The 13,110-nt window shown below is 33.0% G+C and overlaps 1 protein-coding gene across 4 annotated transcripts; it reads right to left on the reverse strand.

Moving 5' to 3' along the window:
• Positions 1-7,072: 7,072 nt before the first annotated feature.
• On the reverse strand, positions 7,073-12,000 carry LOC144562757 (ATP synthase protein I-like protein). Of its 4 annotated transcripts, none has more exons than XR_013514200.1 (11): positions 11,592-11,901; positions 11,236-11,365; positions 10,966-11,018; positions 10,783-10,879; positions 10,535-10,633; positions 10,172-10,252; positions 9,523-9,614; positions 8,991-9,080; positions 8,546-8,614; positions 8,058-8,252; positions 7,073-7,356 (listed from the first exon to the last, which is right to left on the reverse strand). XR_013514200.1 is itself a non-coding variant. In XM_078312011.1 (10 exons), exons 1-10 carry the CDS (start codon positions 11,807-11,809, stop codon positions 8,117-8,119), a joined length of 1,065 nt encoding a protein of 354 aa, XP_078168137.1. In that variant the 5' UTR covers positions 11,810-12,000; the 3' UTR covers positions 7,815-8,116. The 4 variants fall into 4 exon arrangements, 2 of the variants coding, with proteins under 2 accessions (XP_078168137.1, XP_078168136.1); XR_013514199.1 differs by having other exon boundaries at positions 8,048-8,252; XM_078312011.1 differs by lacking the exon at positions 7,073-7,356 and having other exon boundaries at positions 7,815-8,252; positions 11,592-12,000.
• Positions 12,001-13,110: the final 1,110 nt, after the last annotated feature.

A 13,110-nucleotide genomic window follows, 5' to 3' on the forward strand; every position in this document is an offset into this window, starting at 1 on the left:
TTTTCGGTCGAGTCATCCAATCCGGTCCTTCCGAACCCGATCCCGACTCGGATCAACGATCCAGATCCACTTCTGAGCCTCCACCCCAATCTCTGGCTTCCGATGCGGCGGAAGGAGGAGGAGGAGATGAAGCTAGGGTTCCGACGAGGCTACCTTGCCCTAGGTGTAGCAGCAAAGAAACCAAGTTTTGTTACTTCAACAACTACAACGTGAACCAACCACGGCACTTCTGTCGCTCCTGTCGTCGGTACTGGACAGCTGGCGGTGCTCTCCGTAACGTTCCGGTCGGGTCGGGTTCACGCGGTCGAGGCCATGCTCGACCCGGTCCTTACCCCGACCCATTTCGGACTGATCGGTGGCGACTTGATTCAACCGAGAAACCATCCGAACTTGGCCGGACCAGGCGGGCTGAAACCGGTTCGCTGGATCAAGATTGAATCCGGTTTGGTTCGGATGGACCGGGGTTGACTTTGCCACATGGGACGGGAGATTGGCGTGTGAAGGTTTCGTACCTTTTCCAGAGCTGGGGAGTTAACGTAATTTTTGAATTTAGATCTGAACCGTCAGATTCTGATCGGACGGTGGGGAATTAAATTCAAACGGTGCGTTGATGCAGAGGATGAAGAAATAGAAATAGAAATGGAAATGTTAGATCTGTGTTTTGGGTCTACGCTGTACTATGTAGACCAATTCCATTCCAAGTTCTGATGTAGGTTAAGTGGTTGACTAGCCCTAGCCGGATTTTTAAGTGATTTAATTAATAGGAAATATTGGGTAATTAATTAATTCATTGTTAATTTTGTTATTGTTTGTTGTTGTACTTTTTGTTAACTAACAAAAAAAAAGGTTTGAATCTGCAATTAGTTTAGCATTATCCAATACTATGATGACATGTTCTTGCCATGTTTTAAATTAAATAAATCCTAATTGCAATTAAACATGGCATTATCCAAATAACACTGATGACGTGGCACTCCACTTCTGTTTTTAGTTTAATAGAAGAAACAAATAAGTCCTTCGGATTTGTTTGGAAAGTTCATAATTTGACTACAATATTTTTGTGACAGGATTTTCTGCTTACTCTGTGGCAAGAAATTTCTGTCTCTAAAATTACTAATACGTGGGTCTGAAATAGATTTTGAAGCAAAATTACATTAAACATTTAAATGTTAAAATTCATTTCAGATCCACATGTTAGTAATTTAGGGATATAAATTCTCTATCCAAAGAGAGCTGGAGGTTCAGTTCTAGTCTTTTTACCTAATTTGGACAAGTCAGTTCTAGTTTTTTTACCTAATTTGGGGAGGTGCAAAAGTTGGGTTTTGTTGATTGGTTTCTGGACATGTTTCAAGTTTCATTCAGTGTACCAAAAGCAAGAAACACTGTCAAATCTAGAAACTAATTTTGAGCTATAATAATGAGGATTTAATCTTATGCTTAAATAGAAGCATTTGGTGATTAGTCAATATCTTACCTAAAAAATTGTTTACTACAGTTAATTAATTGTTCATTTGTAACTGTGGGGTTGTGGGAGAATTTTTAAAAGAGAGAGTTTGGCCCAAAGGAAAGCGACAAGGAGATGTTTTGATAACGTTGATTTTTTTTTTAATTTAAATATATTAAAAACAGAATTCAAAATTTACAAAATATGAAAGTCCATCCATTAAAAAAAGGCTAACGGTATGCGGTTATCGAATGGATAGGGTATTGTCAAGCAATTAATCGATAATAATTGGTTATAATTAGAAATAATCAGTCGATTAATGGGAAAAGTTTGTGACAATTTGGTTACCACTAACGACTAATTGGTAGATTTATCGATCTAAACGAACATTTTTTACAACCTGAGCATACTTATAAATAATGATCATTATTTTATTTTATTTTTTAAATATTGGTAGAGGCTTATTGATCATTATTTTAAAGAGAGAATTATTTGACAATGACTTATGTTAACAATTCTTACATTTTTTTTTCATTATCAATATAATAAACAACGTTGAAAATCAAACAATAAATGTGCAAGTATATTATAAGATATTTCCATAGTTTGACAATTAAATTTTATATAATCTTAATTTGTTAATTGTGTGCACCATTGCAAAATTCAAATCATTTTAGTTTTCTATGAATTATATGCGTATCATATAAATTATGCTTATATTTTGTTTCTAATTTAGAATTTACCTTTGAAGCTTATCATTTTGATGATTGCCAAATTTAGTTATTTCAAGACAAATCGTTTTGTTACTTCATTTTTTTTTTTTTTGAGAGAGAAGATTTTGTTACGTTAATTTTGGATCTGATTTTATTAGGTTGTTTTTAGAGAGAATTCAAAAAATACCAGGGCCTCCAAACCAATATGCAGTCTCATTCTGAAGGGGTGCATATTAGCTTGGAGGTCCCTCAAAAACCTAAATATATTTAATATTACAATTGTTATTTGAGTTTTTGGGGGGGCCGCCAAGTCAATCTGTATGCTCCTCCTAAGAATGAGGCCGTAGATTGATTTGAAACCTCTGATATTTTTCGAAATACCCACAAAAAATGATTTTTTTGGTTTAATTTTTTTTTAGGAAAAATTTCTAGTGTACCCATACAAATTTTGTAAATAGCTAATTTTCCCATAATAGCATCATAATATCCAATATCTCCGTACAAATTTATAATTCTTCCTTCTATCCCCTTTCAATTATTCAAACTATTATTTGATTATTTTAAAATCGAAATCTTTCTCCTTCACTATTCATTGTAGCAACTCATATAGTAAAAAAAATGATTTTAAACGGATTTGATCCCGATCATTTATTGAATGATTTAACTCTTTTTTCCTCTAATCTCTCAAATCACTGGTTATGCAAAACATTTTTCTAACTCGATTTGAGTGAAGGATAAAAATATTAAATAATGCATTTGAGTTTAATTCCATTTGGTGCTAAGCCAATGCATGTGCAATTTTTTTAGAATCAATGAGAATTACACTACATTGAACCGCTATTTCCTCCATGAACCCTAAGTCCTTCAAGGAGAGCTAGCCCTTGCCTCTGCTTGATCGACTTAGATACCCAACAAACCAAATCATCTTCCTTGATGAGGCAAACCCCTATGCCAGCTGTACCAGGGACAGAGTCAGACTTTCAGACTATAGGGGTCAGACGAGAATGAGAGTCAAATATATACAAAATTTCTGCTACGAATGGAGGTCAAACATACACTGCCTATAACATTTTACTCTTAATTGTATAGAAATAGAGTATAAAAACAAAGTTTTTGAAAATAAATGAGAGTCAATTGACCTCCATTATTTGAGGGTGGCTCCGCCTCTGAGCTGTACCATCCGGATTCCAAGAACCATCCACATAACAGGAATAGTTATGTGCCTGTATCAAATCTGTTTAACCTGTTACGTGCTTGTATCAAATCTGTTTAAAATCATTCTTTTGTTTGCTAAACGAGTTGCTACAGTAGTGAAGAAGAAAGAGGAGGATGAAGGGTATATTTGTCCTTTTCAGCTTTAAAAGAATTAAATAACAGTAAAAATAAATGAAAGGAGATAGAAGAAAGATCTATAAGTTTATATGAGGATATTGGATATTATGGTGTTTTCATGGGTAAATTGGCTATTTTAAAAATTTGCATGGGTATATTGAAAATTTTCCCTTTTTTTTTAATATGATATAAATATAAATTTCGGTTCAGATCCATTTGAACTTGTGTTGTTGAAGAATGGTTACTTGATAATTTAAAGCTCTTGCAGATGATCCGGAATATTATACTTATTTTTTAAGTTCTCATTTCCTAACATCTTTTAATTGTTTTTGGACAACTTTTTGAAAAAAAAATAAAAAAATTGAATAGCAAAATGTGTATTCTGCAGCAGCTAAATACACATTGTACAATAATTAAGTTATATATTTTAGAACGACACAAACAATGACTATAAAAGTTATGAGGTGGAGAGTATAAAATGCACACAAATTCATGCAAATTCATAAATTGATGTCAAACCAAACTAGCTCGCGAGCTGGTAAGTAAGATATATTCTAACTTGAACTCATTAATTCTGAACAGAGCTAATGGAGAACTGGCTCTTTAAAAACTCAGTCCAATAACGAATAAATTATTAGCGAGCGAGTCACAATCAAGCCACCAGCTAGCCAACCTTTTTTTTACTTGATAAAGCAGGTAACTACAAAATGTAATTATTTCTTTTCAGAATTCTACAAAAATACAGACTGAGTGTGTATTTTAAAATTATGGAAAACCAAGGGATGTCTTCAGAAGGTAAATTCATATTTTTTTAGAAATCATAAATAAAAAATATAGATTTTACCAAACCAATTTCATTGTTTTATTTCTTATAAGAACCAAGATGTCATTTTGGTCCCATTATTATTTTTCTGGAACCGAAATGGCAATTCGGTCTGAGTCATTTTCACATATTTTAAGAAAAAATACGTTGAAAAATTATAAAAATACCTGGAACCAAATTGCCATTTTAGTTCTGAAAAAAGAAAATTTTTTATCGAAATGACATTTCAGTTCTTATGATTTTTGTAAAAAAATAATTATTATGCTGGTTTCATAAAATTTCTTTATTTATTTTTGGTTTATAAATTTTTTTCGTAAATTCATGTATGTTATGACTTATGACTTGAAAATCCCGTAAGAGTCCGAAATAGCTGTCTACTGCACAGAATTTTTTGTCAAAATGTGTAGGGAAATTTCTAATGGAAACTCGTGCTTCAAGTAACGTGCAATTTAATGGCAGCTCAAATTGTGTCTTGTCCTTATTAGGCTGCCGAGTTGTATTACGTACAAATAGAGCTTCCAAACTTTCACAATTAAAAATATATATTCATCACAAAACTTGCTTATTCTATAAGCAATCTGATTTTTATAGATTTTTATAGCTAACTTCTCTTCACACTTTAACCATCCTGTTGCCTATAATATATATATATATTTTTTTTTTTTCTGGTTTGCTAACGACAATTTATTATTGTCACACTAAAATTCAGTGTTTAATATTCAATTTATATGCGGTATGCAGAAAGTCACTACTTACCGGATATACGGTATGTGCATATACAAACTTATATATGTGGATTTTAAATAAGAATTCATACATATAAAAACAAGTATACGATAATATGTGGTAAGTCAGTGTTGTAAATAACGGTATGTGGTCGTCAGACGAATAGAGTACCGCCAAGCGATTAATCGAAAATAATTGACAACAATTGAGAATAATCGACTGATTTGTCAGAAAAATCTATGACGGTTTAATCACCGTCAACGACTAATCGGCCGATTAATCAAAACGGACATTTTTTACAACACTGATATAAATCACTGTTAATACTCTAAATCGGTATTTTTATCACTATTAATATACTCGAAAATGATATTTATATCACTGTTAATAAACTCTAAACAGGTAATATGCTCTAAATTGTATATTCGAACCAAATATAAATTTTATATTCGAATTACAACCGAATAGGAATGTTCGACCATATATTTGACAATAGATCAAATATTACTACACTGCTAAAAACACACGTCAGTTTACTATTTACATGATACGGAGCATTAAGATTATAATTAGTCATGAAAAAAGTTTAATACCATGAAAAAAAAAAATCTATAGCTTATTAGCTTGTAGATAGATTTCCAAATTCCAATAAAAATATCTGTTATAATTTATATGCACGTGCAAGGAGTCTTAAAAATGAAAAGGAAAAAAATGGAAAGAAAGAGAGAGAGATGTAGACTTATATATATATAATCATAATTAAATAGGTAGCCGCTTTTAAGACATTTCTTTTTTTGTAAGAATAATTAATGTCGAGATGAGAGAGCCGAATTTTTTCGTTTTAAGACTTTAAAAATAAGGGAGTGCTATAAAGAGGTGAGAATTTTTTTCTATAGTAAATAATAAAAAATAAGAGAGAAAAATAGAAAGAGTATTAGTGATTTTTTTATTGATAGAAAGATTGGAATTAATCTCACCGATTAAAAAAAATCAATGTTAAAATCGGCATTAATCCCACCAATTCTAATCCAGTTGTTTTTTTGCTCTGTTAAAATATAATAAGTTATTACAAAAATAGATGTATTCATGGTATATCTAAATTTTAAGATACTTTATCTATTTTTTTAAAAACTATTTATATTTTAACAGAGAAAATAAAAAGAAAAAAAGAACAATTGGATTAGAATTGGTAGGATTAGGACCGATTTTAACTTTTGGATCGATGAAACTCCTACCCATCTTTTTACCCATGAAACTTTATTAGTACTCTTTCTATTTTTTTTTTTAAATATTTCCTATAGACAAAAAATTCTTTATTGAGGGCTCTCTATAACACTCTCTAAAAAAATAAGGTAGAGATGAGAGAGAGCAGAAGCATAATTCTTTATATTTAAAAATGTATTAAATATTTTTTACATAATTATAAAGGAGAATTTATTTTTCAATGCACTAGAAAGAACTAAAACATTAATTCGATTTCTTAAAATTTGTATGCAAATTCAGTATTTTTTGTGGCTAAAGATTATAATATGCATACAAAACTCTAGAAATCCAATCAATTCTATCATCTTTCTCCTTTCCAACAAATTTTTTTATATATTTCTGAAAAAAAAATAGTTTCTGAACAGAGATAGATATCCAATTATACTTGGCCGCCTGTCGAGGTTCATTTTTTATTTTTTTTTCCAAAAGGAGATGTAGAAGGGATTTTTTTTTTAAAATAGTACTAATTTTAAATATTTTAACAGAACAAGCATCATTGATATTGATGGGGCTATTTACTATTGATTTCTGTGATCATATTGTATATATGGGTGTAATAAAATGGCTCTACTGATCCAACAAATCAGTGGAGCAAACATCTTCGTGGAATTGTTTTTTTTTTTTGTAAAATTCAAATTAATGGTGCTTGTTTCATTAAAAATATTAAATATGGTTCTATTTAAAAAAAAAAAAAATCCTGCAAAAGGTATACAATTGGCTGATACAGTCAAGCTTTAAAAAAAAAATGAAATGTAGATATTTAGATATAAAAGAGTTCAATTTTATTTTTATTTAATTTTTCTATTATTCAGCTAGTAGCTTTGTAAACAAACTACAAGTAGGATGGAAGTTCATTACATTTTCTAAGTGTATATACATTCTCTCTCTTTTATACATTTAAATTTTGTAATCATTTTATAATCCAATTGACTATTTCACCCTGGATCTTATTGAAATTAAATGCAGATAACTTGCTTCCTGCCTCAAACTACTTTGATGAAATTGAAGCAGCCAGGAAGAATCCCAATTTGTTAAAACTAGACCCCCAAGTTATCCTGCAATTTTTTTAAAACATAAATTGAGAGATTTTGGAAAGAGAAATCGATACGTGCAAGATATGTTATTTGCTGCTTTAACATGAAAACCCTTTTCACATTAGCTTCTTGTCATGTATTATGGACAAAATTTTGTTGAGATATTAGTCAAGGCAGCTGTAGTTAGATATAGAATGAACTTGCTTTATTGCTTAAAAATTGGGACATGAAAAAATGGTGGTATATGCCACCAACTTCAAACTTCTTGGATAGATTTCAAACGAACAATTTCAAACCGTTTAAACCGATATACTTTATGAGTTATGTGTTTACATACAAAATTTATAATTTTTCGAATTATTTTAGTACCCAGTCAAGCAGTCAAAAAATAATGAAAAATAAATGCATTAAAATTAACTTAAAAAACTCTCACATTGGACCGCCTGACTAGATACTAAATAAATTCAAAAAATTATAAATTTTGCATGTAAATGAACCACATGAAGTAGATTGCTTTGAACAGTTTGAATTCGTTGTTACAAGTTGATTTGATAGGATTTGGAATTGGTGGTATTAGACTGAGATACCACCAATGTCACGGTAGCCGGACTTGCAGTGTCTGGTATGCCATGCAGCACTGGTAGCATGTCTATATACTCCTGCTAGGACGTACCAGTGGTATATTCATTAATAAGATTAAATAAACACAAACCAATCTCAACTCTCAACTGACACATGCGGATAGTGTCTCCCGGTTTTTGCAGAAATCTTCAACAGATATTCAATCGTCAGGATTTTCATATACAGACACTGCAGCCTCAATTGCTTGGATAAAAGTGGAAACTTTGTATGTGAAGAAGCCGACAAGCATAGGTATCAGCTCCAAGTGCATGAGGCCGTATTGTGGAACCAAAATCCTGCATCATAATTTATTATAGATTAGTAAACAAGAAAAGATATAATTGATGAATGGGCACAACCGCACAAGTTTCTAACTGACCATCCATCAAAAAATCTTATCTACTATAAATTCATTTGTTCGTTACCAGAGCCTCCCGGCCTTACTCATTCTGTAACTGTATTCATTGCTTTCCTTTCTCATGCTTTACTTTACATCCTATGGTGTTGCAGTTCAGTCATGTACCAATTACAAGCATGTCGGCACAACATACTTGGCCTCAAATGTATAGATACATGAAATAAAACTTACTCATTCCATCTATTAAATATCATCACTAGCGCAACAGGAACAAGAAGCCTCGGCTGTCCAACAGCACCCCTGAAAGACACCGAGAACTTTGAATATGGAAAAAATAACAGACACATTTCTTTTATTAACAAAAAAAAGGACAAATTCTAGCACCGTTTGGCAAGCAAATCTTACAATATATAGAGAAAAGATATAGTTCACAATAAGTCAATAGTATTGTAGGCCGCAAAACAACACTTTTATGCATCCATATTGTCAATTTTGATGCCTCAGATCAGTGATACAAAATATGAGATTTGCAATTGCTGGTAGACATTATTTTTTTGTGCAGATCACCATTTTGTTTATCATATGCATGGGCTATGTGAGAAAACATACTTAATCAAAACATAAGTTATTGAATCAATCTACTTGGAAAATAATTGACAGAATTAAATGTACATACCTCATAAGCCCAGAACTGCTTGCCATGGAATCAACAGTTCTTCCAAGCATACGTATGTATACCAATGAACCAGCAAACCCTGCACAGAAACTGAATAATTTATCATAACTTTAGATCCTTTTTTGATGGAAATACCAAGAGAATAAAGTAGAAACAAAAGCATATACAAAAGCTTGCTTATATGTATCACCAAAATAATATAAATTAAGTATGAATTCAATTACTAATTCTATCAAGGAAAACTGCTCCATTGGGCATAATTTGAGTCAAAATGCTCAAATAAATATGGTTGAACTAATTTGCAACTATTTGAATGAAGCCAAACTTGGTCAAAGATGTCCATGATAAGATTCTAGATAAGTGAAGATTCATTGATATTATAAAGGTATAAAATGAGAGCAAAATAATCAAGCAACCAATTTGAAGGAATATTTAAATAAAAAAGACAGGACTAATTTGTAACACTAAAATTATGAACGGAATATACTATAATTGAATTAATAACTCCAGGTAATGGTGATTAGATGCAGACCTGGCAGCAATCTCAGGTGAGTACGAGAAATAGGCTGAGACTGCACCTATACCACCTAAACCTAGTGTTAGTGTCTGCAGCTTCTCTTTCAACTGTACAAAAAACAAAAACAAAAGTCATATATCTAACACCTTGGTTGAATGATAGAACGAAGGAAAAGATCCTTGATTCAAATGGTACAGGACATTACTAATTCATTAATTGGTTCAAATTATAAAGGGAAAAACCAATAGAGTAAATGACCTTAAAAATCTCAGCCTTCCTTTTTGGCTCCCATAAGTAGATAAATCCAAAATGGAGAGCAGACTGTCGAAATAATTCTTATCCACTATACATGACTACCATTGGTCCGCACATATCTAGGGAAAAAAATCTTTTTAATTAAAAGTTACTTTTTATTTTGAACTCTTCCCAATTTTGTTGGTAAAAATCTTAGTTTATAATAAAAATCTTTTGTAAAAAAGTACATAATACAAGTGTCAATATTCTTTTTCAAAATTCCTTTTGAATTGAAACCTGAAACCTATGAGGATAGGAGTGCAATTACAAGTACGGAGACCCTTAGCATTTCATTTTCTTTGAATCTACATGTCTAGTTCCACCGGATGACAGTGATTTCAAATACTAAAAGAACCATTAAGAGTACTACCTTATTATACTGTTGCATGGACTGGGCAGCCATAACCTTCGGATCTCCTTTCCTCTGCCTTGACTCTCTCAAAATTACATCCTAAAAAAATTGAAGTTGAATCTGAATTCCAATTTAACCTCACTGTGAAATGCACAAAAAGGGTAAAAATTATGTCACATGCAAATATAAAATCTGTATGCACTAAGCTAAGAGGAACAGATACAAAAGAAAAAGAGTATAACACTGGGGTCTATTAGTATGCAACCAGTACCCTCTAAAATTTGAAACAGTACATGTCAGTACCAAAATCTTACCCAACATATTAGCTAGTAACTAAGACAATGGAGTGCATGAACTCAAAGGTTTCGAAATTTGACTTACTGTGCCGCCTATTGCTGCCTTGGTTTCACGGTCCCACTTATTTTGCTCTCTCTTCGTAGGTGCCAATCTCCATCTCGGTGAAGAAGATCCATTGGATGCCTACACCATAGTAATTTAACATAGATATAATGATACCAGATCAAAGAAAAAAGTTTATTTTTTTTTACTTGCAGCTATGTAGAAGTGAATATACTGTAATGAGATATAATTAACTGAGAAAATTTACAGCTAAAAGAAAAGGATCTCACTTCTACGTTAGAGACGCCACGTCTAGCGGCCTCGACTTGATATTCTAAAACTGGCTTTGGTGGCGGTTGCAATTCTTTACTCAGATCAATGTCTACACTGTAAATTGCCTCAAATTAATTTCTAGGTGTTTGTTTGGAAGAAATATTATATTTTGGGATAGAGGGTTGGGTTGAGAGAGACACCTGTCAAGACTCCAGGCACGGTTAAAGCTAAGAAATCCCCCACTTGGCTCCTCCTGCAAAACAAAAATATTAGAGTGAGACTCATTTAATGTATTATTGACTTTGTTCCATTTTGCATTAGACCCATTTGTGCAAAAGTTACACAAACAGCATAATTGACCAATAAACCATTACTGTTAAGTCTACCATCCTTACAATCATATAAACCTGAAAAATAACTGCATATTTAAGCTAATTTCAGTAGATTACATGTAAGGGGTAAGTAGGTACCTTAATTTTAAAAGAAATCGGCTCAGCAGGCTCATTGTCAATCAACCGTTTCATACGAGGCACAAAGTCCTTGTTCCAGATAAAGTCATCTGTGTTACTCACTGGATCCTCGTCCCCACCACCCCAATATCTATGATTGAGAAATGATGATTATAAAATAGTACTATTATTTGTCACAACTCCATATCTCATCTAAAAAACACCAAAATATCACATAGGCCCTTCTACAATAAGAAATTTCTCATATTATCATATAGGCATCCAATACCAAATTACCAATAGTACTTAGCTCGATTTACCCATCCAGGCGTTGATAGAAATTATCAGGAAAACTTAGAACAAGTAAAGTGGAGTACCTCCTGAGGCCAGAAGTAGTGGGGGGACCACCGTACTCACCGGGAGCCGTACCAGTAGACCACTTGAGAGGCTTCTTCCTCGGCAGCACGATCTTGGTGCCGAGGATAGGCGGATCCTCCAGGGGCGCCGCCTCGTCGGAGCAGCGCACGGCGAAGGAACGGCGGCGGAGATGGTAGGCCGAAGTGGGGAGGCTGAGGAGGGCTGTTGTCGTTTGCATTGTCTCGCTTGGCAGTTGTACTGAGCCTGGTAGAAGGAATTGGGAAGAAGAAAGGAACGAGCGAAGGAGCAGTGAGACAAGGGAGGAAAAGAGAAGAAGAGATGCCGCGATAAAAGGAGCCACTCGAATAGAGATCTGAGATATCTGATAAAAATCGGACAAATTCGGTCCGATGGTCGTTCTGGCCGTTAGATCAGGATTAAAACTCGTTTATAAAATTCATCTAAAATTTCGCACGAATCAAAAGACATATCGAACGGTTATATCGGACATTGGATTAAATTTGTCCGATGCTCATTGAACTATCATTTATAATCCACTTGAATCCCGATTACTGTTCATTGTCGAGTCCTTTGCGAGTGGGAATGGGATATTTTGGAATCACGATCAATCTGGTCTAAGTCTGTCAGGCAGTAGATCAGAAGCATTCGTTTTAGATCGGATGGTCGTGGAAAATTTACTCCACATTGTGCTATTTGAGGATTTTTTTTTAAATAAAACTGTTTTTAATCTTTTTAACGGAACAAACACGGTTTATGATAAAGTTATAAAAAAAGCCTCCACCGATCATAGAAAAAAAAATTATTTTCTCCACCGATCGGATTGGTGGAATCATTTTTGGACCACCAATAATGCTGAGTTTAGATAAATGTGAAGTATTTTACTCTACCCATCCTAGAAATCGGTGGAGAAATAGTTTTTTTTTTTTTATCTCCACCGATCCCTAGTAGTTTCTCCACGTATAGTACTTGTTCCGTTAAAATTTTAAAAACAGTTCTATTTTTTTTTTTTTTAAATTCTATTTGAGCAATCTAATTCGCAATTTAAAATTTTCTCAAAATAAAAGGCAGGTAAGAAATATATAATATTTCTGTTTGGATCTGGACGGTCCAATTAGAATCTGTGGAGTAATAAAGTAGCTCCGTGCGTACTATCTCAGATCTGATTAATTCTGATTCTGATCGAACGGCCGTAATCCAAACATAAACATTATGTTAGCTCTGAAGATATGGATAATGTAACTTTGTCCTCTTTATTGTTTTTCAATTAACATGGCCAGCAAGGAGTTCGGATCCCCCAAAGTATGGATGTAAACGGATTGGATATTATCCGGATCTGAATCCGAAAATTAGTGAATTCTGATAATTGGATACAGATATTATCGAATTCGGATCCGGATCCAAATTATTTTCTTAACAGATACGGTTTTGGATACGATTCCGGATTCGGATAATTATCCTTATCCAATATTCTTACGTTACCGGAACATCCGAATAGGCCCAATTTGTACCGTTTCGCTT

The sequence above is a fragment of the Carex rostrata genome, chromosome 12 (genome assembly GCF_964058835.1).
Source record: "Carex rostrata chromosome 12, lpCarRost1.2, whole genome shotgun sequence".
NCBI lineage: Eukaryota > Viridiplantae > Streptophyta > Magnoliopsida > Poales > Cyperaceae > Carex > Carex rostrata.

Coding starts and splice junctions, on each gene's coding strand:
- LOC144562757 (XM_078312011.1), bottom strand. CDS start 11,809: ATGCAAACGACAACAGCCCTCCTCAGCCTCCCCACTTCGGCCTACCAT. Junction 11,019..11,235: donor CGATTTCTTTTAAAATTAAG/GTACCTACTTAC, acceptor TTTGTTTTGCAG/GAGGAGCCAAGTGGGGGATT. Junction 8,615..8,990: donor AGCAGTTCTGGGCTTATGAG/GTATGTACATTT, acceptor GGTGTCTTTCAG/GGGTGCTGTTGGACAGCCGA.